General features: G+C 46.1%; 1 protein-coding gene across 1 annotated transcript in view; it reads right to left on the reverse strand.

Moving 5' to 3' along the window:
* GEMIN2 (gem nuclear organelle associated protein 2) overlaps positions 1-23,908 on the reverse strand; it is a 263,441-nt gene that overhangs the window by 175,236 nt on the left and 64,297 nt on the right. Inside the window, exon 5 of the mRNA XM_078659764.1 lies at positions 8,868-8,987. Within this exon, the coding sequence (XP_078515890.1) occupies positions 8,868-8,987 (120 nt within the window). The remainder of the gene's footprint in view (positions 1-8,867; positions 8,988-23,908) is intronic.

Below are 23,908 nucleotides of genomic sequence, written 5' to 3' on the forward strand. Positions count from 1 at the left end.
TGCTTCGACAACCGCCACCGAAGTAGAAGCTTGTAGAGAAGAGAGTCGAAAGGGAAAACGTGATAGAAAACAATACCGAAGAAGGGTAAGGATTACGCGTCGAAAGTTAAATCGGTAACCATACTGAACTGGAGCGCGAACACATCCGTGCCCGATGGCGGAAAAAAAAAAACAATCTGAAGATGGAGTCGATGCCCATGCGCACTATTGTCCAAAGGAGGAGTCACTTATCTCGTGACTTCCAACGACTTGTTCCAAGACAATAACAAACTGCAAACAACCTGGCCCAACACCAGATGACGATGATAATAATAATAATAATAATACTGAATTTTAATAAAGCGCGAACTGCTACCTCCGGAGGAAGTGTCCCGGCGCTGGGTGATCAGAAAAAGACATAGAACGAAGGAGTAAGAATTATTGGGTGAAAAGCCATGTTTTCAGTGATCTCCTAAAGCTGGGTTCTGAGGGTGCCTGTTGTATTTCAGGCGGCAAGGTAGTCCAAAGAAGTGCCGTACTTGCGGAAAAGGTTCTACCACCCAAGCGGGCCCTTTTCACTCGAGGGACGTGAAGATGAACCTTATGGTTAGAACGGAGGAGTCTGGCCTGAGAGTATCTAGGCAGTCGTTTTTTTAGATAATTCGGACAGGTTCCATGTAAGGCTCTATAGGCCAGGGTGAGAGCCTTGAATTTTATCCGGTTGGCCACAGGTAACCAATGTAGCATGCGTAGGTGAGGGGAAATGTGTTGTTTAAAAGGGACATGCCTCAGCAATCTTACAGCCGAATTCTGAACGGTTTGCAGCCGTTGCAGCAAAAATTTCAGGAGGTCTAAATATAGGCCATTGGCGTAATCAAGCCTAGAGGTGATCATGGCATGAATAACCGTTTTTCGGCAGCCCTCCGGGAGCAGTTGAAGAAATCTCCGAAGGGTCCTAAGCTTACTAAGGCAACCTCCAACGACCTGCTGTATGTGGGGGGCAAAGGATAGGCCATCATCCCAGGTAACTCAAGTTTTTTGCCTTTGTGCTGGGAATCGGTGCAGAGCCCATTTCGGCGGGCCACCAAAACTCGGCAGGAGGGTGGGCGCCTTTCCCAAAAAAGATAACCTCCGTTTTACCAGCATTTAATTTTAGTTTATTGGTGTTAATCCAGCAGGCCACGTCGCGAAGGCAGCCCTTGAAATTAGCAAAGGCTGCCTCTGCTACCTCAGAAAACGGGAAGACCAATTGGGTGTCATCAGCATAGGAAATTGCGGTGACTCCCCAATTGGCAATGAGCTAAACAACGGGGCCAAATAAATATTAAAAAGCAACTGGCTAAGAGCTGATCCCTGTGGGACCCCACAGTTCAGTCTCTTGGATTTCGAGGAAAAGGTGCCTAAGGCCACCTTCTGAGATCTGTCGGACAGATATGAGTGGAGCCATCCAAGTGCCTGGGCCTGGAGGCCGATCTCAGCAAGACGTTGTAGTAGCCTGCCATGGTCAACCGTGTCAAAGGCGGCCGATAGATCCAGGAGCACCAGCATTGCCGATGCTCCTGAATCCAGCGACCACCTAACTGACTCGGCAACCTCGATCACGGCGGTCTCGGTGCTAAAACCGGCTCTAAAACCCGATGGAGTTTCACGATCTATGTATAGTGTGTGATCTGAAGCTCATATGCCTGGAACAGGCATTTACTGCTGTTACTGCACTTTTACAGAGTAAGCTCACAATGTGATTTTTAAGCAGGCATGCTTAGGGTCTAAAGTACAAAATTAATCATTATTTCATAAGGGGTTGAGAATACATGCAAAAAGGTCACCATTGTGAGCAAATGACTCCGGACTAAAAAGCTAAAAGGTGGATATTCATATTCCCATTCCTTTTGTCCACCACAAAGAATAAATAGCAAAAGCACCAATTGACTGGTTTTTAAAACGGTTTGTTTGGATTCAAACACGCACAATTTTCTCAGCTCTACTAGCTTGTTTCTCAGCTCTACTAGCTTGTTTTGAGAAACTCTAGAAGTGTGAAATGAAGGAGAAGCAACCAGAACTTCTAAACTGCCCCCAAGACAGATGATTTGTCTCAAAGTGTGATGCTTCAAAAGCTCTAGTTAATGATCTACGGTAGGGGGAATGAAGTATTTAGAGGCAACTTGGGGTGTCCTTCATTACACATTGGTAGAAAGGTCATGTCAATTGTAGCGGTCTAAAAAGCCACAAGTTTCCGTGAGGATATTAATCAAACAGGAGGTAGAGCGGTCCAAAGAATTAACTGATGAGAGGTTTAGTACAAACAAGAAGAATTTGGATGCTCGAATGCCACACTTGCATTTGGGGAGATTTTTCATCTATAGTTACAACACAGATTTCTTTCTAATCAAAGGGTGGAAAACCCTCCCAAAAAAACTAAAATTGTTGACTCCTAAGAAAAAAGCCTAGCTAGGCTTAGAGAGGCATGCCACCAGCATTCATGGTAATGGCTGTTGTGTTGTCATTATTCCAAAGCTGGAGGAATACTGCCACTTTCCTAAATTGATTGCCTAAAGTTCAAACTGCTCCGGTCCCAGCTTCTCTTCATGGAGAATAAGTAAGTTCAACAAGTTTAAAAGAACATAAAGGAAGTTCAACTTGTCGATTTCACCATTGCAGCCTTCCGTGATTGAATAATTAGGCAGACATGAGGGAACATAATATTTTTCTCAACAGTATTGAAAGAGAGCCTGGTTGCCAAAATGCACTGAAAATTACAAAGCTGGATCACTATCTGTTCACAGTTGCTATCACTGAGCTAGGCTAAATGATGAGGAAAAAAACAACGTTTTCACAGACAGTCCACAATATTTAGGAGGCCACTTCGACATGTAATTCTGCAAGGTGATAACAGACCTTTCAGAGGCTCGATATGGCAGAACAAGTCATAGGGCCATATTGTTCTTCATGAAGTTGGAGTCGGTTGCTATAGTAGGGGCTCAATTCCTTAGGGTCCAGCATACCATGGCATAATTATAGGAAGTTATGCAACAACTTTCACACTTTGTTTCATTATTTGTGTAATATTACCCACCCTGACAGAAGTGTTGCACTATGAACTGAAGAAGGCCTGTATGAAATCTGGCTTTTCTGTGGATTATTTGCCTTTTGCTGGACCCTATATTTTTTGCAAGGTAGTTTACAACTCTGTGCACTTTACCTCACTGTAGCATGCTCCCTCTTTAAACATGGTAGAATAGGCATATTTCTAAATGGTATAGTTAACTTACCTAGAAGTCCCTATTATATGGTACAAGATGTACCTAGGGCCTGGAAGTTAATCACTAGTGGAATGCAGCACCTATTGTGGCAAAGTTTACACTTGCAGTGTAAACTTTGCTTCAGGCCTATCAGTGAAGCCTGTCTGTGGCAGTTTAAACACTAATTCGACTTGTCAAAATTAACTCTTAGGTCACGCCAAAGCCTCGGTTTAAAACTTTAAAAAGTCACCTCTGTGTAGGCCTTGTAGCCCACAAAAGTAAGACATGTAGGAATTACATGTCCTTACGGTTGCTATTTATACCATCGGAGACTTCTTTTAGGCCGGCATAATGCGTAATTGGGATCAGTTTTGCGACCCAAGTAATGCACCAACCACTTTGACGCAATTTGACTATTACAGAACCAGACATGCTATGTTTGGTATCTTGGGAGACGATTTACAGGACCATTAGAATTGCAGGCCCTGTCCTCACTTTTGCAATCACCTACCCATTGATAGCCAAGACATATGCATATTCACAAGATTCGCATACACAGGGCTTGACCAAAGCAAGACTAGACTGGCAAAATGACTTAGGTGTTAACATTGCTGTTGGAGGCTGGCTTAGTATATGGTGTACACTTATTTAAGTAAAGCACCTTGCACTAATCCAGACAACCCTTTTGGTGATTGTAGTGGTCTTAGACAACCACAGAAAGCATTCTAAGTGGCAGCCTTCAGGCTTATCTTGAAGGAGTGTTAAGCAACTTCTTTTACCAGATCTAATCATTTAGTGTAGGTTAAATGAAAAAGAACCACTCAACATACATATACAAGTTCAATTTATTAAACAACGCTTACTAACACATTGGTATCTCTCCTACCCGGAGATAGCGATACAATTGCACAAGATTACTTCAACTGCAATAGGTAAGTAAGCACACAATACAGTTGTCTCCAGGGGGGGACCAAACCATATATTAATAGAGTGGAATGCGAACTGCGATCAAAGTCGGGACTTGAACCAGGAGATTCAGGGGAGCTGGGCACACAAAAAAACACCCAAGGTAAGTACCCAGGAACCGCACGGAGGCTGTGTGCAGGGTGGAAATACAGCCGTGCGTCCAAAAGAATTCAAAGGGGAAATCGCGGTTACACACACACACACACACACACACACACATTTTCACATTCACTGAAAAAAGCAAAGGTTACAGAGACGTTCTAGTCAGGCTCAGGTTTCACTCGTACAAAACCAGAGAAATTCAGCAGTTATAGTTAGTGAGCTAACTATAACTCGCGCCCCCGCAATTCACTGCTTATGACTTCACATATTACATCAAACATGACATGGTCAGTGACATCACTGAGGAAATTACTGATGACATCACTGATGACATCATCCGGTGACTGAGCGTTTTTAAAATGTTTGAGTTAAATTATATACCAAGGTGTATTGGTTAATCAGTGGGTGTAGGAGTGAAACCAGTGAAATTCAGCCGTTCTAATTGGTGAGCCCAATCCAAAAAGATCACCAAACCTCCTTACGAACCAAAGCCAAGAGAGAAGGTGGTCAAGGAACACATGTTCGAGAAAAAAACGTAAAGTGAAACACAGCCATGAACCCCAAAGAAAGGGGTAGGAGGTGACATCTAAATAACAACCAGTTCAATAGCAGTGTCATGGTTGGTATCTTAACTGTCATATAAGTGTTTGCTGTAGGAACGAAGGTAAAAGGCATTGCCCAAAAGCAAAAAGCAAATAGCTTCACGCAGGGTAGAAGCAGATTAAAGACTGCAAAGGTGGTGGCACAGGAAATAAAGGGTCGGACGGGTAATCCACCCATAGCAAAGATACTGACCAGATACTCCCAACAAGGAGCCTTGTGAGAAAGAGAAGTGGCAGGAGCCTTTATTGCCAATGAATAGTGAGAGCTAGCACAAAGAATTGCCAACGTCCTTAAAAAGAACCTAAAAGGGAACACTGCCTAGGTCAGGAGCAGTCAATATACCGTAGGCCAAGGACTACACCCCTCCCGTCCCCCTGCATCTGCTAGGGAAGGAAGAACGTCAGATAAAGAGTATAAAATAAAAAATCAAATCCATGGCAAGGAGCAAGACACTGTACAAAACAGCAAATCAGGTGCGAAGCAGAAACCCCGGCACTATCTCACCAAAAGGACATAATTTGAAGTCCCCTATAAGAGGTACTTAAGTGTCAGAAACATATGTAGGAATGCTTATAAGGCATACAGACGATGTTCCCTGTAGAATAGGGAGCAAGTCAACAGTTAACCGCACAATGCAAGCAAAATACCCTAATCAGAATTTGGGAAGAAAAAAAACATTCATAACAGAACACCTTGCATCAACAGGCGTTGAAGCCCAATAGGTCACAAAGTAGTATGCTTCCCCAATAATGGGGGACCATAACCTGTTCATTGATAGCCACCTGTAGGCAGAGATTGAAAATAAAAAAGGCAATGGGCACTGCCTTTGAAAGGCTCATATGTGAAAGAAACCATCCTCCCGCACAAGTCTAGTACAGGAGGAATAAGGGAGGCAGGAAGTATAGAAAAACATAATCAAGATTCTATTCCAGCCCGACTGTCCCGAAAACGCTGTAAGGCGGAATCTGCGTGAGCGCCGAACAGATGTACACTATCGAAAGCCTCTGAAAAACCAGAGTGGAGTAGCCAGGCACGACGGCAGAATGCCACTTAAAGAGCCATGGCTCGACCTACAGAATCTGTGGAATCCATGCCCATTGAAGCACTTGGCCATCATGGAGTATAGGGTAAGATTGTTCCGGGACTCATCTGGAAGGGATAGGAGGCGCAAGAACGAATCCCCTAATGTGTGAGAAAACCGGCTCAGAACACAAGCGATATTTAGTGACCCCAGGGCGGAACTGGTGGCAGAAAAAAAATTGTCAACCAAAAGTATTGAGACTCCTGGACTCCCAGTCAAGAGGGACATTAGGAAATGCGCTGATGTTAGGGGTGGATGTAGCAGTCTGTACCACAAAGCTGCGCTGAGTAGGCTGCTGGAGTAGGCCGGCTGGGTCCCCGCGGGCAGGACAATGTATGTGCTACAGACCACTCCACTGGGGTCCCCTTAGCAGACTTAGCCCAAGATCAAAATCAAATATCCTATAGGGCTTCACTGTTGGGGAGCACAGGCTCAACCTTGTTTGGCCCCGATTGAGTACCCCAAATAATGGGTTAATGGCCACCTCACACAGAAGGGAGCTACAGCTCCAGAACCAGAGCTGCTCTATTCAAAAAGCTCAGAAAAGGCAGAGCTTACCTATGTTGTGAGGCCGGGAGAAGAAAAGAGGCCCGATGATGGGGCGGATTCAAGGCCACTAGCCTCACTCAGCTCATTTAGACAACTAACCTCGAGAGGAGGTTGGACAGTATCAATCATCAGGTAAATAAATCTCATTTCTTCTCCTTCTCTGCCAAAAATGTGTTCTCCTGGAGGAAAAACAGTAGGGGCTCCTCAGAAGGAGAAGGAAAGATGTGAGGCAAACTGCACCACCGGCCCTGCCCCAGACGCCATCAGTCGATGTGACGACGCCGTCCAGTGCCGATGTGACGACGCCTCTGCGTCGGAAGTAGAGAAGACCGAGCCACTGACGTCGACAACAGAGCTGGCCGAGCAAACACTGGCGCCGCAGGTGTGTACACCGAAGGGCTGTTCATCGGAGCGGACAAGGATCAGACTACGGATCCAGAGGGCCTAACTGAAGCAAAGGGAGACCCCTGCCGGCGTGGATACAGTGAAGGCTCCTCTGACCTCCTTGGTGCTGAAAATCGCACCAGAGGAAGGTGGAGACCCAAAGATCGCATGAAGGGAGGAATAATACTCCCGCATCTGATCCAGAGTCACCCCGGCTCCAGGGAATACTGTACTCTTGCCCAGACTCCTCAATCGGAGGATTAGGAGGGGCCTCAGACGCTGTGCCTATGCAGCAAAGTCGGGGAATGCTGTGACTTTGACCGCTTACGTCGCAACATACCTTTGGATGTCAAGGTCGAAGGATGCCCACAGGAAGGACTTCTGGAGCAGGCTCTCAAGCATTACGTGGAGCGCGACCTTGAACGACGCGACGACACTGCCAAGAACTTCATGCGAAGTTCCCACAACACCTCCAGACGAAGTTGGCGACAGGAGTCGCATTCCTCTGAGGCACCACATACAAATATTATTAGTGTCTGTGGTAGACATCCGACGTCCACCAGATCCACAGGATTTGAACGCAGATGAAATTCGAATAAGGCACAATGTTAAGTCGACGAAAAGTTGAAATAGGCCAAAAAAACAGACTGAGGAATCCCTCTCCAGATCCTAGTTAGGAGCAGGGGAAAAGAAGTAACGGACATCAGCGCGACAGGGAAGGGCTTATATGGACTCTGCCGGCATCACATCAGGTGGACAATATCACTATGGAGTCACTAAACGCCCTCTACCGACGCGTAGAGGTACTGCTGTGAAAATTTTTCCAGATCCAGTCTGGCTCCTGGGGAGAATTAAAAGGTAAGGAATCTGCGGCTAGATGTCTCTATCAGATGCTATTTTCACTGTTGCAGGCCTAGCTGTCCTATGTAGAAAACAAGAGCACAGATCAAAATACGAATACTGTATCTCTAATATCTAATACTGTTTCTCGGGAATAGAACTAAATACAAAAAGTAGATAGTCGAATTTTTAATAAATATTTTTTTCCCCCACACCTGAAGTTCCTGGAGGCTAATTTGCATTTACTCTCAAACGTCTTCCAGCCAGGGATTAGCATTTGAATAGGTGTGAAATGCTTCCTAGCAGCAAACAATAGGCTGACATGACTTAGCAGAGAGGCCTCCTCTGAACCTTACAAAATATGTAGGGTGAGGGCTGTGAGGGTCATTTTTGACATTACAGTGTAAAATCCTGCTTGACAGGTCTGCTGGGTTTACGTATAACACTTTGGGGCACATTTATCTGGCTGCTGAAGGACCTGCTTTATCCTCCACCAGACTTCTGTCTCTGGGATTTACATATAACACTGTGGCCACACTTGAAGAGAAGGGAAACAGAATACCAAACATTTAGAGTATACGTCTGTCTTAGTGTTTTTTGTGTAATCATAATGCACCACATAAGGAATATAAGGAGTTTACACAAAACACACACAGAGAGTCAGGTTTCATGCTTCAATGCATATCAGCACTTGAAAACAGAGTAACGTGGGCGGTGTTGCTTCAAGCCAGTCATATGCAGCAGACTATTGGCTATACAAATGATAACAGTAGTGTGCCAAAGAACATGGAAGCTAGTGGCTGGACAAACCTATCCAAAGGGTAACCCTTCATCCATAAGTCTTCGGACCTGGGCACAGTTAACAGAAAACTACAGAAGCTCAATGCCATTAAAGTAGTCAGATGACGGAGGGGAAAAAAGAAGAATGCAACATTTGCCAGATACCTTTCACTTAAAATCAATAATGGCACTTTGAACATCCTACGCAGGAGTGTCTGAAAAAAATGACATCCTATGCAGGAGGGTCTGAAAAAATGACAAACATTACTAAAAGAGTCTAAGAACAGTCAAAAAATGTTTTTGGTTTTAATGATTTACTTACATTGGAAGAGGGTTCTACACACCTTTATATAATCAATGCCTGGGTTTTCATTCTCAGTGTTCAACAACGAAGAAGCAAGATCAGAATTAATTTTTTCCCCCAGGCAAAATGTTTTCCACCTTTCTTCGTCATATGGCTGTGGCTAAATGTAGGAAATATTTACAATGATAAAATCATCATAAGGCATACATCATTATCAACAGAAGTTACCATATGCATACACAACTTATCAAAAAAATTTAAAACAGGCTTAAATTAAGTGTTACACAGAGATACAGTAGATGCAAAATGGACTGACCTAAATATGTTTTATAGTACAGAGTTGAATTTCTAGACACCGATTTTTTTTTACTGTGGTTTTACAAAGCACCAACACAGGGAGAGGTTTAAAAATATATATTAAAACTCATGGATCACAGATCACTCTAGCACTGTATTTTGTACTCAAGAAATTCTTGAATCAGTCAGATCACCAAGATGAGTAACAAACGTATCATAAAAGCCATATCGAGAATGTTTTTTTGCAAAGGAGACACATTTCGGTTTCAAAGTTTAAAATACAAGCTTTACAGTGTCAGGGTGTCTATATTTTAGTCATCATCATATTTCCTTTATACAAATTCATGAAAAAAATGTAGATAATACAAAATTGTGTGAGAAATTACAGATCAATACAAGTCTAATCATGTTTTAAAATACATTAAAAAAACGGTGCAAAACATTTTTTTTAAAAAGCATCTCAAAGCTAAAAAGATTTCCAAATAAGGACAATTCTATTCCTATAAAAAAATTGGTAAGACAACAAAAAGAATTTAAAACCAATCAAATACATTTGAGACAAGATATTAGGTGTGCAAAGATATGCGTAATGTTTTAAAGAGAATTCAACCCAATGTGGCATATTGCAGACAAGTATCTCGCAAATGAATACACCACAGTATCTGGTGTTGGTTTTACATACTCTAAGGGCTGAGGCGGTCCCCTAAACCGAGAAGTTTACAAAGAGGAATGATCCAGCTTAATCGTGGTTTAGCATATCCCTTACAGAAAAACAACAAGTGTTCAATATTCTCTGGTACTTGACAACCCATCTGGCACAGGTTTGATTTGTTTCCCTTTTTCGTCCAGGAGTGGGTAAAGGTGGCCAACGGTAAGGTTCTTGGTTTTAAAGTCATAACACTTTTCTGTACCTGGGCTACCCATCTATAGGAATCTCCAATCTTGTGCCCAAATAGTCAAACTCCTGTACCCTATCCAATGCCTCCCCCTGCTTAAGAATACCTTACTCATGGGCATTTTCCTCTTAGCACCAAAGACCATGTACTTAGTTTTGTTACTATTAATTTCCAGGTCATGTTGTAAACAAACAAGTGTTAAATTTGCCCAAGAGAATAGATAGATCACAAGGAGTCGTTGATAATAAGAAAGTAGTCACCTTCTACCTTGATCTGACTTTTCATAACTAGTTTCCACACAGATTGTTCTAAAAGGTCATGAGACCATCAAGCCCTGAATCGCTGATTGTGGTTCAACACCTTATATGCTATGGTCCTCATTTTCCTATTTTTGTTTTAGGTTTATCACCTCTTTCACTCTTGGTGTACTCCTACATGTTTTATTCACTCAAACTGATCCTTCCCATTATATTTACGTTTCAGTGGCTGGCTACTATTACCTCTACCCATTATATAAGTACAACTCTTCTCTCCAGCCCTGGTGCTAAGTATGGAGGTAGATTACATATCCTTCTCTAGTACATTTTCACTTCTTATTTAAAGTCTGTTGTGAATGGTACTCTTTTTCTTTAGGCTTAACTTCCACTTGATTTGCTGAACGCAACAGGTCTTGTAGTGTTCCGCGATTTGATCTATTTTGTAGATCTTAACACATCCCATTTAAAATGTTGAATCTACGTAAAACTCAAAGACTTTGAAACATAAAAACAGAAGTACAACATGACGCTCTTCATGACGACCATTACAACACATTTGAAAAGGATGATCTTTTCCTCTCAACACCTCAGTGTTTGAAGGAAAATTAAAATACCCAACAGATAAAGAAAATGTTCCCATACCGCCTTAAAAAGCTAACCAGTTTTCTTTTTCTATAACAGCAAAAATAATTATTCAAGCCTCTGGTGAGAACACCCTCTGCGGACCACAACCTTCTCTTATGGAACAAACTCCAAACTGAATTATTCTTCTATCTATTCTTCTCTCTAAACAAATACTCAGTCCCTCTTCATCATCTCCTCTCTCTCAATTGTTTAATCCTCCTTACTACATTAGATTTTAGTGTCTCACTCTTACCCCCCCCTTGTTACCTTTTAAACTTGTCTCTCAGATCTCTTCATCCTTGATCTAACACTTGAACACATCTACTCCTTCCTTATCTACTGTTAATCTCCCATAATGTTAATTTATACCACCTAATAGTTTCTTGATCACTCCTCTCTTGTTCTTTTTATAACCAGTTCTTTCCCAACCCCTTATAAACTGCCTCATGTTATTTCATGCCATCTCACACAATCTAATACATGTATTCAATTTTCTCATTTTTCTAGATCTCATCTAATAGAATTCACATCTGTGTCACCTACTCCTTCCTTAATCACCTCCGCCACTGCCCAACCATCTTCTTCGTAACTGTTCTTCTCTTTCATACCACTCCTGATCATCTTTCGCCACAAGCGGTTGCCCAAAATCCCATCCACCTCTGGACCAGGGCATAATTGGCTGTGCCTGCCAGCCCCTGTTCAAGGCACAGTGACTCAGTATGTTGTGTGCACTGGTGTGACAGGAGTTATGCTGCCCAGGATAGTGGGTCCCCCCACCTCAAATCATTAGCACAGTCCATCATGTACCCACGCAGATGTACCAAAAACCATGACCGATGCCCCAGCTGAAAGGCAGAATACAACAGGATTCGAAGATGCACTGCAGGATTAGAGGATCCCATCACACCCAGGATGTGGCCTGGTGCTTGCCTGGTCTCCCTGTTGATGAGGAAGCCTCTGCTTGGAGTCTGCTTTACACCAGTCTTCTTGGCTTTCCAGCTATGGATCTTCAAGCTGGTTGCCACCTTGAGGTACATCATCTTCTGAAGCATAGTTTTAAAGAACTTCCTTGGTACTCTGCCAGCACTGTCATCAGAAGCTTCAGGTTAGCAGGACTTGAAAAATCATACAAATGTTACTAGACCTGCAGGTCTTTTAACTTAGAAGATCTAATCGACCTAATTATAATGCTCTTGACCCATAAACTGGTTTTAAATCACGTTATCCTGGGCAAATATTTTAATTCATTGAGCCGCCATTTTCTTCATCACATACCAGAGCACCTTCAAACATGTGAGTTCAGCATGTCTGCTGTACAAAAATCACTTGTTTGATTTCAAATCTAGCCACATATAAGATGCACATGACCGCTAAATTGTTTTTTAGTTCCTTAACAGCATTGTCATAAGTACAGGGGCAGGAATGTTTCTCAAATTATGTTTAAAAAAATCACTTTTAATAAATACATACCTAAAGCATGAAGGGGTAGCGCACATTTGAAATTAGCAGTTTTTCACTGAAATAGCCATAAAATGTCCCACTGACATGTGGTTTTACTAATAAAACGATATAGTGTGCAAACAATGTTTAGCAATCGAGTGCCTGAAAATATTTAACATTTGCACATCACCAAGTTAAGTGTTCCGATTTGTTTTGCTCCTATTTAAATCTAGGTTTGCATCAGACTTTCTGAATTAAGAAAAAAAAAATGTGCTTTCGTAATTCCAGATATATTTTTAAATATGGGTACTTTTCGTTTACAAGCTTTTTAAATGCTGTGCATTAGAAAAGAAAACCAACATCTTACAGCCTTTTGTTTCACAATCACTTGACAAAAACCTTTAGCTGTAATAAGAGAAAGAATTACATAGTCCAATAAAAATGTGGCTGTTATAATTTTGGCTTAAATGACTTTATGAAACCGAGTGTCTTGATTTCTAAACTAGGTCACCTACCACTTGCCAATTTACCTAGAGCTGTCAAAAACTCAACTCTGGTCATCTGGCATCCAAGATTTATGAACTTTCTCCCAATTCCACTCGTTTCAGCTTACACACACAAAAGACATAGAATAACTCATGTATAGCCAAGGGATTAAAACCACAATGAAACAAAGAACAGTATTCCATATGGAAAAACGCAAGTTTGTATAAGATTACCCAACCCTTTCTTAGTGTAGATTCTGGTCTATCTATTAGCATACTGGAAAGCAAGCAACTGTTTAAGCTGAATTTCCTCTCTGCTGACAAATCAACCCCAGCATGAACTGTAGAAATCTGGAATAGAGTGACAGATGGAGCCTGGAACTCAGATTTCAAAATTTTAAGAATCAGGATCAACTCTTACGAGGACAACGACGAAGAAGAAGAAGAAGAAATTAGCATTTGAGAACAGTGCACTCGTTCTCTGAATGGGAATGACAACATTTCCTAGAGGACAAGGAGAACTTCTCCTTCCAACAGTGTTTCTAACAGTGTTTCTTGTGTTTTGGGAGATAGCACACTAGAGGATTACACACTTTTGGGAAACGTATCTGAGGGAGGGGAAGGGACATTTAAGGGACACTTTAGGAGTAGCATTATGGGCCCAGAATCCCAACTACGTTGGTTTCTTGCTCTCTGCTGGCTTGCTGGTAAACTGAGGTACAAGGGTCAAAAGTCAAGGGTCATGGCAAAGACAAAACACTACATACAGAAATCATATTATTCTGGCAGAGATATCTAGTCTGGCCTCAACAGAATGAAAGGTAAGGCCTTGGGAAGGGCAAAAAGAAGTGCCTCTCTAGCTTTTACAGGGACTTCTGCCCTTCACTACACAAGAGCAAAGATGTGACCCTCCCCTCTGCTGGGGTCGGGAAATCGACACCAGCAACACAAGGTGGGGCAGGGGGGCGCAGGGGACTAAAGACATCTGCTATGCCTCACCGCATGTCAATTTTTAGGTTCAAATCTGTTTTATTGCATTTCAATAATCAATACAATTGCCTCCATTACTATAAGTGAAATCTCGCTCCAATAATAAAGCAAAACAGCAACTCAAGATCAGGTAAAGAAATCCCCATACTTCCCTACCTTCGCCCGGGGTACTCACTTCATGAGTCTATTTCTAGAAGATTCCAATGACCTACGTGTTCATTTTGGGATCACTTTCCCTCTGCAGTATCTAGATCCGGCAGGGTTGGCACCAAGTCAGTTGCTGGGTCTTCTGTTCTTGCAGCTGCAACTCTTCGCGTCAGTCTTCTTTCAGGACGGTAGGATCTAACTTTCTGGTGCCAGGGGCTCCCCTAAATACTGAATTTAGGGGCTTTAGGAGAGTGTAGGGTAGTAGCCAATAGACCATTGACACTTATTTTATTTATTTATTTTTATTTTGAAAGTTTTATATAGCGCGGACAAGATCCTTGCGGATATCAGAGCGCTTTACAAAGAGGAGTACCTGGGGACGCATAGTCAGACAGATAAATCAATAGGTCACATAGTATAAATGGTACAAATAGTTGGCTACAAGCCAACCTATGTACAAAATAGTACAAATAAATGGCACACGTAAATGGCTACAAAGTTAAACACGTGGGAATCAGACAATTAATAAAAATGATTAAGGTTGAGTGAGAGAGTTCGACGGAAGGATGGAGGACCCGTTGGGCGGGGAGGTGTAGTTGTGTGGGGTGTTGCAGGGGCGAAGAGGGGGACGAGGGCATTTGCTGCGTCTAAGAGCGGGGATTGACGCCCGGTTTGGGGCGTGTTGAGTGAGTGAGTCAGCCGGGTGGGTAGGGAATAAGTTGGGAGGGGAGGTGGGTGAGGGGTGTATGGGGTGTGTGGCGAGTAGTTCCTTGATGTTGTGTATGTCATCTTTGATCTGAGCAAGGGTGGCCATGAAGTTGTCCACCGTGGGGTAGGTGGTGGAGGTGGGGGCGGCCGTCTGAGAGGAATGGCTGACCAGGAAATTCGTGTGCAGGTGGGAGCGTGGGCTGGTGTTCGAGGAGGTGTGCGTTGTGTTGGTGTACGGAGGGTGTTAGGGAGAAGGGCTGTTTTGGTCGGGAGGGGTGTATATGAGGTGGGGAGGGGGTTGGTGGTGTGAGTGAGGGCAATGATGGTAGGTGGGTGGGTCAGGGTGTATGCTGGGAGACTGATAGTCGAGGTGGGGGTGCAGGAAGGGTAATGGGGGCTGAGAGTAGGAGGGGAAATGGGATTGGGAGTGGTCATGTTGTGGGGAAGGGGAGTTATACTAAGAAAGGAGGTGAGAGGGTAATGGGGACTGAGAATGGGGGGGGATGGGGGGGATCCATGTTGCGATGATGGTTTAGGTGGGACTAGGAGAATGCACTATAGTGGTACACATGTGTAGGAAAAACAAAAACATACAGTAGGTTATACGGTGTAAGAATAGTACTAGTGATCAATCGGCGTATCCCAAATGTAAGAGTGTGCAGAGAAACATATACATACAATAGGTTACAATAGGTTGTAGAGAACAACAGTGTCACTGGTGATCAACCAGATATATATATGGGGTAGTGCCACCATCAAGAATCCAAAATCATAGAGAGCAGAAATGACATTAGTTAGCAACCAAGGTAAATGAAGTAGCATTGCATTACAAATGTTCGAAATACAGGTAGAAGAATAATACTGCGGTAAAAGGTATATGAGGTCGCAATCTGCGCATTACAAGTGTTCAACATACAGGTATAGGTACAATACTGCAAAACTAGGCAAACATTCTTTCAGATATGATGTAGCAATCTGTGCATTACAAATGTTTAGAGTAAAGCTAGGAGTGTACTGCAATAATAAGCAGACATTCTTGCATATATGAGGTGGCATTCTGTGCATTACATATGTTCAGAGTATAGTTACGAGAATAATAATACAATAATAGGCAGGCATTCTTTCACAAGAGGGTGTAGATACCTAACTGAGCCAAGTACTCAGTAGTTGTGATTAGTCTAGAGTGATTAATTCTTGGCGAGTGTTCAGATAAAGAAGAAAATGACTAATCCAGGATGTCCGCCCATGAGAGAGAATAGTCAAACATGTCCGCCAAATAGGTGGGATAGAGACATTAGTCCTCTGTTTGTTGCTGTTGCTTAGCTGGCATAGAAGAGCAGTACCCCCTCTCCTTCGTGCATGCAGGGGAGGTGGAGATATTAGTCCTCTGTCTGCTGCTATTACTTTAAGCCTAGGGGGAGGAGTTTCACTTTCTATCCGAGCCAGCAATGCTCCAGCTATCTGGGAGGAATGCTTATCTCTGTGTGGGGGAGTTAAATTGAGGAGCCTCGTGGACAGAGGTACCGTGGGGGGGGGGGATTTATTGTTACAGGTTTATGGCTCCAGCCATTTTGGACAGAGGAGGTAGTTTAAAAGTGAGCAGGCGGGTAGGAGAAATACAAATACCTCAAGTCTCTGTGTGCCCCCTGAGTCCGACCGTAGAGTCTTTCAGAAGCAATGCATTATTCCACACAGTGTCTCAGTCCCTTCCGATTTGCTAAAATTTGTGAATTGCTTGTGATTGAACTCCACAGATTAGATCAGATCGTGGCTCCAAGCCTGTATCACCATGAGACGCAGCGTAGGTAATCACCCGGTATCTAACGAAGCCGATGGGGGCAGGCTTCAGTCTTCTGTCACAGAACCGCTCCCGTTGTTGTGGGACACTTGGGGTCACTATGCACCCTATATGCCCAGAATTCCTAATTTTGCCATCCCAAAGATGGCCACTTCTGAAAAGTCATGTCATCCTCAGACTAGGCCACCTAAGGAGTGGTACTTGGCCACCTAAGGGGTGGTACACCCACCTGACTAGCTTATTGTCCTGCCTGTCCAGGTGCCAAGAGGCTCTGGACAGAGGGGGTTGGCTTCCTCACCTGTGAGGGGAGCCAGACTCACATTTCAAATGGCGGTAGCTTCTTTAAAACTTCCCTGCCTTGAAAGGCTAATTAGCAGGTCATCCTGAGGGAGGGGGGTGTCAACCCCCGGACCCGAGCAGGCTTCGTTTCTGACCTCCTGAGAGCAAAGGCTATCAATCTTGGGGGTCAGACACTCATCTCAGGTGGCAGAAACCAGTCAGCCAACACACCAGGAGCGGGTAGGTTTTCAGGGGGGCACATCTAAGGTGCCCTCTGGGTGTATGTATTAATAAATCCAACACTGGAATCAGTATGGGTTTCTTAAAACAAAATGTTTGACACAAAACATCCCTATCTTAAGTGAAGCCATCATGTAGCTGCTCAACTCGTTGTCACCAGTGTCCTGCACATGGTTTAAAATGGCTATCTTGGTCACCTGCACTGGTAGTAAGTGAACTGAGCAGCACAGTGGCATATCTGCTCATGTATGTATGCACTCACGGGGGGCGTGGCTTGGATGCCGAGGGGACTGGCAGCGTGAGACCGGAGCTCCGCGCCCGATCCCCCGATATTATCCTGAAAACTGCACGAATTCCGACGTGCACAGGGCTATCCTGGCAGCACGGGGCATCGGAACGGCAGAGAAACCCCAGGAACTGAACGCAACGCCACTCCGGCGATAAAACACCCTGTTCGCACGGACAAAGAAACATCGGGGTGATCTGGCCCAAAATGGCGGACGGCACTCAGAGCCGGCGCAGGTAGGAACCGATGGTGCACGGCGGCCTCCTCGGACAAATAAGGTAGGGAGGCGGCGCCACTCGGGTCTGCCCGAGCATCGTCAGCAACGGAGGCCGTGACTTTGGATTCTGCAGGCGGAGGCGGACTCGGCCGCTGGCCGACTATCAAGAAGGCTGGTAAGATGGCGGCCGCCCTGCGGACCGACGGCTAAGTGGACCACAGTGAGCAGAGGCAGAGCGGAAGAACCGGGCACATGGCAGATCGCGGAAACCCTACCCTGAACCCAACTGCGGAATAGAAGGTACACCCGCCCAACGGGAGGAGGGTTTTCCGACGACCGGAGGTTGGAGCACGGCGGGACTGGCAAGGCTACGGACTGAGGGGAAGCTGCCGGCAATAGTCGGGAGATAGCCAACTCCCACGGGTGCCCTGGGATTGAGGGGGCGCGAGCCCTGGGCCACACTGGGTCTGCCTGAGCTTCGGGGCTTCTTGGAGCCGAGTGCGCTGACCGGCCTGAAGAAGTGGGGAGCCCCGCGTAGGGGCTTGGGCCGGAGCTGACTTGGGGCCTTGCCGCCGACAGCACTGACGGTATCCGTGCTGCCTGAGGGGGGGTTGGCTGGCAGAGCGCTCCCTACGAGGACCAACCCTGAGCAAACGAACCCGGAGGCTGCATCGACTAGTGGGGGACCCTGGGGCTGCACCAGGGTGGCCTAGTGTTGATTGCCACTGAGATCCAGATCGCGATAGCGCCTGAGCGCCCAGGAGGCAACAGGTTTAAGAACGGATCGGCGGCGAGAGATGGAGCGCGTTGGTAGCCTGAAGCCACGTGTGAGGTGAGCGGAGCAGAGAGTACGAGTTGTTGGGGGAACCTCCGGTTCCTAGTGGAGTGCCTATCTGGGGAAAGGTTGGAGAACTGACTGTTGCGCTGAGGCGGGGCCGGTCCCAGTAGTGGAAAGTTGCGTGTGCCTGGCACGAGAGATACCCCTTAGAGCTAGAGGCTGAACCGATAACGCGCTGAGCAGCTGCTGGGGCATTGGTACTAACCGGCACCTATGAACTAACGCCTGAAGTACGGAGGAGACGGCTCGGGACCCCAGCCTAACAAATCTGTTGGCCCAGAACGCGTGCCTGCTGAGACTACACTGTCTGGAGGGGGAGGGTGCTGTTGGCTGGCGAAAAGGACAAGATGGGAAAACCCAAGGGGAGAGTGGAGGGAGCTACTGGCTCTGAGGCGCCGGATGGCTCGGCGCAGAGCCCTGCGGACTTACAGCAACTGCAAGATCGTATCCTGGAGGCCATTACGGCCACGAAAGATGCTCTGCAGCAGGATATAGCTCAGGTGGCGAGGGGGTTGGGGCTTCTACGAGCGGAGCATGACAAACTGAAAGACAGTATCAAAAGCACGGAAGACACACTGCAAGAGATGGTACCGGAACATAAGTCCATGGAAGGGAGGTTGGTGGATGCACTCGATCGTATACAAGCACTGGAAAGGCGAGCGGAGGACGCTGAAAATCGCAGCCGGCGCAATAATGTACGCTTGATGGGTCTGCCGGAGAAAAAGGAAGGCGATGACATGGTGGGATACCTTGACAACTGGTTGCGAACAGAAGTGGCGCCGGAGGGCCTCTCACCTTTCTTCACGTTAGAACAAGCGCACCGTGTCCCAGCTAGGCCTCCAAGGCCGGGCCAGCCACTCCGTCCAGTGGTGATAAAACTGTTGCACTATAAAGACAGAGATTGGCTGTTGCAAAGGGCCAGAGACGTGGGCCCTTTCCAAGTGGACAACAGTAACGTAACACTGTTCCCTGATTACACGTTTGAAACTCAGAAACTGCGGGCCTCCTTTTTGTCGCTCAAACGGGAACTGCGAGCAGAGGGCATAAAATACTCGCTACTGTTCCCAGCCAAGCTCAGGGTAGTGGTGGATAGCAAAACGCTCTTCTTTCCTACATCAGCGGACGCCTGGGCGTGGTGGGACACTTACAAGGCCGGGACGGATGGGGCGAAAATCAGAGCTGAAGAGGAGCAGAGTCGACAACCCGTACGGAAATCGCAGAGGCTCCGGAGGCACCGGCAGAGACCTAAGAAACCCACGGATTCTCAAACGGAAAAGAAGAGAAGGGCAGCGCTGCAAGCAGTGGTAGAGTTATCGGGGACTGTGCAAACCCGTTCACGCAGGGGCTCGGATTCAGAGGGCCCGGCTACGGGCTCGGAAACGGACCTATCGGAACTTGGTGGCGCCAAGGGCCCAGTTGTAGCGCCGCAGACATCGGAGAACATAATCGAAGCATGAAGGAGAAGACGAACAGTGCTAACTGTATATGAAGCCTGGGGGGGGTGGGGGGGGGGGGGGCCTGTGCCTACCGATGCTGAAGCATACGACAAAGCAGATGGGATGTTCGTGAGTGTTTCTGGGGGATTGCGGGGCGGGGGGGATGGGAATGTGGTAACCACCTTCGGATTAGAGTTACGCCCTATTGGCCCATAAGGTCACCGTAGTGTAGATTGCGGAGTAGGGGGGTAGTTGAGGGGGGTTATTTTGCCCTTTCTAAAGTTTGCATGGGAGCTGCTTTTGCGAAGTTAGGTCCTGTTCTGGGGGGGGGGGGGGGGCGGGGAGCCTAGAGTAGTTGGGGGAGCTCGAGGCGGGGAACATGGAGGGGGGGGGAACTGTTGCTTTGGGGTTGGGTTGGGAGGGTGTCACCACGTGCGCCTAGATGCGAACTTCTGCTACCTCATGTCGGTTAGTATGGGACTATGGCCAATTCTGGAACAGTGAAATGTGTAACCTGAAATGTAAGGGGGCTACATACTATGGCAAGGAGGCATAAAATTCATGCTTATTTAGTTCGTAGAGGGGTTCAGATTGCGCTATTGCAGGAAACGCATCTGACAAAGCAGGAAGGTGTTGCGCTGCAGCGGAGGTGGAGAGGGCAACTGTAAAACACCACATACTCTGCATTTGCAAGGGGCGCGTTTATCTGGATACGGGCGGGGACTCCTTTTCAAGTGGTTAGGCATACAATAGACCCAGAGGGGAGGTTTGTGGCCGTAGAGGGGAAACTTAAGGGCCGAGATATAGTGCTTTGTAGCGTGTATGCACCAAATGTTGACCAATCGTCTTTCTCAACGAGGCTTTCTGGCGCGCTGGCGAGCTACTTAACGGGTCCCGTCGTGGTGGGCGGAGACTTTAATTCAGTGGCAGACGTTACACTGGATAGGTCCCATCCACCTCTGGGAACTTCCCCGGTGCACCGACTGGCAAAGCGTAGGCTTGAGTGGCAAGAGCGATGGGAGTTGGAGGATGCTTTGCGAGCGCAACACCCAACAGTGAGGGACTACTCATATTATTCTAGCCTGCATGATCTCCATGTCTGCCTTGACGTTTTTCTGTGCTCCCCCCACGTGATTTCTGATGTGGCGAGTACTGAGTACTTAACCCGCACGCTGTCCGATCATAACCCATTGCTGCTAACGCTAAATTGGATGACTGAGACCTCGAGAGTCCCGACGTGGCAGCTGAGGCCTGACACACTGGACGACCTACTGTTTAGGGAGGCGTTGGGTGAGATGATTACACATTATTTTGAGGAAAACGACGGCACCACGGCATCCAGAGCGATGGAGTGGAACGCCTTCAAGGTTGTTGTCAGAGGCCATTGCATAGGGAAATATGCAGGAGTGCGCAAGGCTTTAATAGATGATTTGGATAAGGCAGAGAGGACGCTGCGTGAGGCCGAGATGGCACGACCTAATCATCCTGAGCTGCAGGATGCTGTTTGTGAGGCCAAGGAAGCAGTGGCGGTCGAAATGGAACGGCTTCGCAGCTTCGACCACAAAACCTATCTGACAAGAGCACACGCGGAGGGGGATAAGGCTGGGAGGTTGCTCGCTTGGTTGGCTAACCTTACTGGACGTAGCCACCCGATCTTGGCCATAGAGGGGGAAGGAGGCCGTTTATACAACACCCAAACGGGGATACTGGACAGTTTCCAATCGTACTATAGAACGCTATATGAGAGTGCGCTAGAAGGACAGGAAAGTGAAATTGACACCTTCCTGGAGGGGCTGCAATTACCGCAGCTAGACCAAGAGCAGGCAGAGACCCTGAGCAGGGATATTGAACTAGGGGAGATCGGGAGCGCAGTGAAGCGGATGGCTCGTAATAAAACCCCGAGCTTGGATGGTTTACCCATAGAATTTTACAGTAAATATCTAGAGCAACTAGCTCCGCGACTCCAAACGGTGTATAATGAAGCCAAGGTTAGAGGCCGGTTACCTCAGTCCATGTGTGAAGCTCTGATGATCCAGTTGCTAAAGCCAGGGAGGGAGAGCTGCACACCAGCATCCTATCGGCCGTTGTCCATGCTAACAACGCACTACAAAATCCCGAGTACCATATTGGCGACCAGACTGTTGCGACACATGTCAGGGCTGATTTAGTGACCAATCCGAATTTATTCCCACGCGAAACACTACTGTCAATATACGACGACTAATACGACTGCTGGGAGACCCAATGCCGAGAGCGCGAGCGCCTTTAGTACTATCAATCGATATTGAGAAGGCGTTTGATTGCTTAGAGTGGGAATATTTATACAGGGTCATGAAGAGCTTTGGCCTTGGAGATGGTTACATAGGCTGGACGAGAGTGTTGTATGCATCAGCAATGGCACGGGTGCGAGTGGGCTCTCTCATATCGCACCAGTACCGGGTGTGCCGAGGCACTAGGCAGGGGTGCTCGCTCTCCCCCCTGCTGTTTGCATTAGCAATTGAGCCCTTCGCGGCGGAAGCCAGAACGGGACATTATTACATGGGCCTAGTCTACAGGGGGTATATATCTTGAGAACAAGGGTACCCCATAAAGCGAACCTGGGGCGATAGTGTATTCTTGAAAAACAATGGTTCAGGGTTGGCCTGATAAGGTCCTAAGAGAAATATGGCGTTTAATTAATTCACGCTAGGGAGCTAGGGATGTAGGTACAAATACAATCTTTTATTTTCTTTTTCGACAGTTATAAAAAGTTTCAGGTGCTCATATTAGTGACAAGGTGCATAATGTGACACGAGTGAACATAGTGGAAAACGAAATGTCACACAACAACAAGGTAAAGGACCACATAAATATATACAATTGGGGGTGATATTTCCTTGAGTAGGTCGACGACGTTTCGATCTGTATGATTTTAGATCATCTTCAGGACTGAGGAGCCTCCTGAAATTTGTAGTTAGTACAGTCCGGCAGGACCGAAAACTTAATTCAACTTAAGTAGGGCATCAACTGATTTGACAGAATAGCTTTTGCGTTCTTTAAACTCGAGACATGTATTATTGGTCCAATTAGCGGTTTGGCGCTAAGGAATTGGTAGCATCACATGTTTAGGAGCAGCTCACCAAGGGTAAGTTCAAGAGTATGCCAGAAACGGAGTCTGGGTAGCTCGGTGAAGTAATTTAATGATGTATTCTTCTGGCGCTGCGTTATTTCGGATTCTAATCTGTGTTAGGGGTCCAGTTAGCGACGGGTGGCATCATGTATTTGCAAGCTGCTTACCGGGAATTAATCACGGCTTGTAGACGGCTGTAAGAGGGGGTCCGATTGCAATCGGACCCCCTCTTACAGCCGTCTACAAGCCGTGATTAATTCCCGGTAAGCAGCTTGCAAATACATGATGCCACCCGTCGCTAACTGGACCCCTAACACAGATTAAAATCCGAAATAACGCAGCGCCAGAAGAATACATCATTAAATTACTTCACCGAGCTACCCAGACTCCGTTTCTGGCATACTCTTGAACTTACCCTTGGTGAGCTGCTCCTAAACATGTGATGCTACCAATTCCTTAGCGCCAAACCGCTAATTGGACCAATAATACATGTCTCGAGTTTAAAGAACGCAAAAGCTATTCTGTCAAATCAGTGGATGCCCTACTTAAGTTGAATTAAGTTTTCGGTCCTGCCGGACTGTACTAGCTACAAATTTCAGGAGGCTCCTCAGTCCTGAAGATGATCTAAAATCATACAGATCGAAACGTCGTCAACCTACTCAAGGAAATATCACCCCCAATTGTATATATTTGTATGGTCCTTTACCTTGTTGTTGTGTGACATTTCGTTTTCCACTATGTTCACTCGTGTCACATTATGCACCTTGTCACTCATATGAGCACCTGAAACTTTTTATAACTGTCGAAAAAGAAAATAAAAGATTGTATTTGTACCTACATCCCTAGCTCCCTAGCGTGAATTAACTAAACGCCATATTTCTCTCAGGACCTTATCGGCCACCCCTGAACCATTGTTTTTCAAGAAAAGTCTACAGGGGGAGCCCACAGATTATCTCGCTGTACGCGGACGACCTCCTGTTATTTCTAGAGGACGCATGCGAAGCGTTGGAGGGTGCAGAGAGTCTTCTTGCGCT

The sequence above is a fragment of the Lissotriton helveticus genome, chromosome 9, assembly GCF_964261635.1.
Source record: "Lissotriton helveticus chromosome 9, aLisHel1.1, whole genome shotgun sequence".
NCBI classification, from domain to species: domain Eukaryota; kingdom Metazoa; phylum Chordata; class Amphibia; order Caudata; family Salamandridae; genus Lissotriton; species Lissotriton helveticus.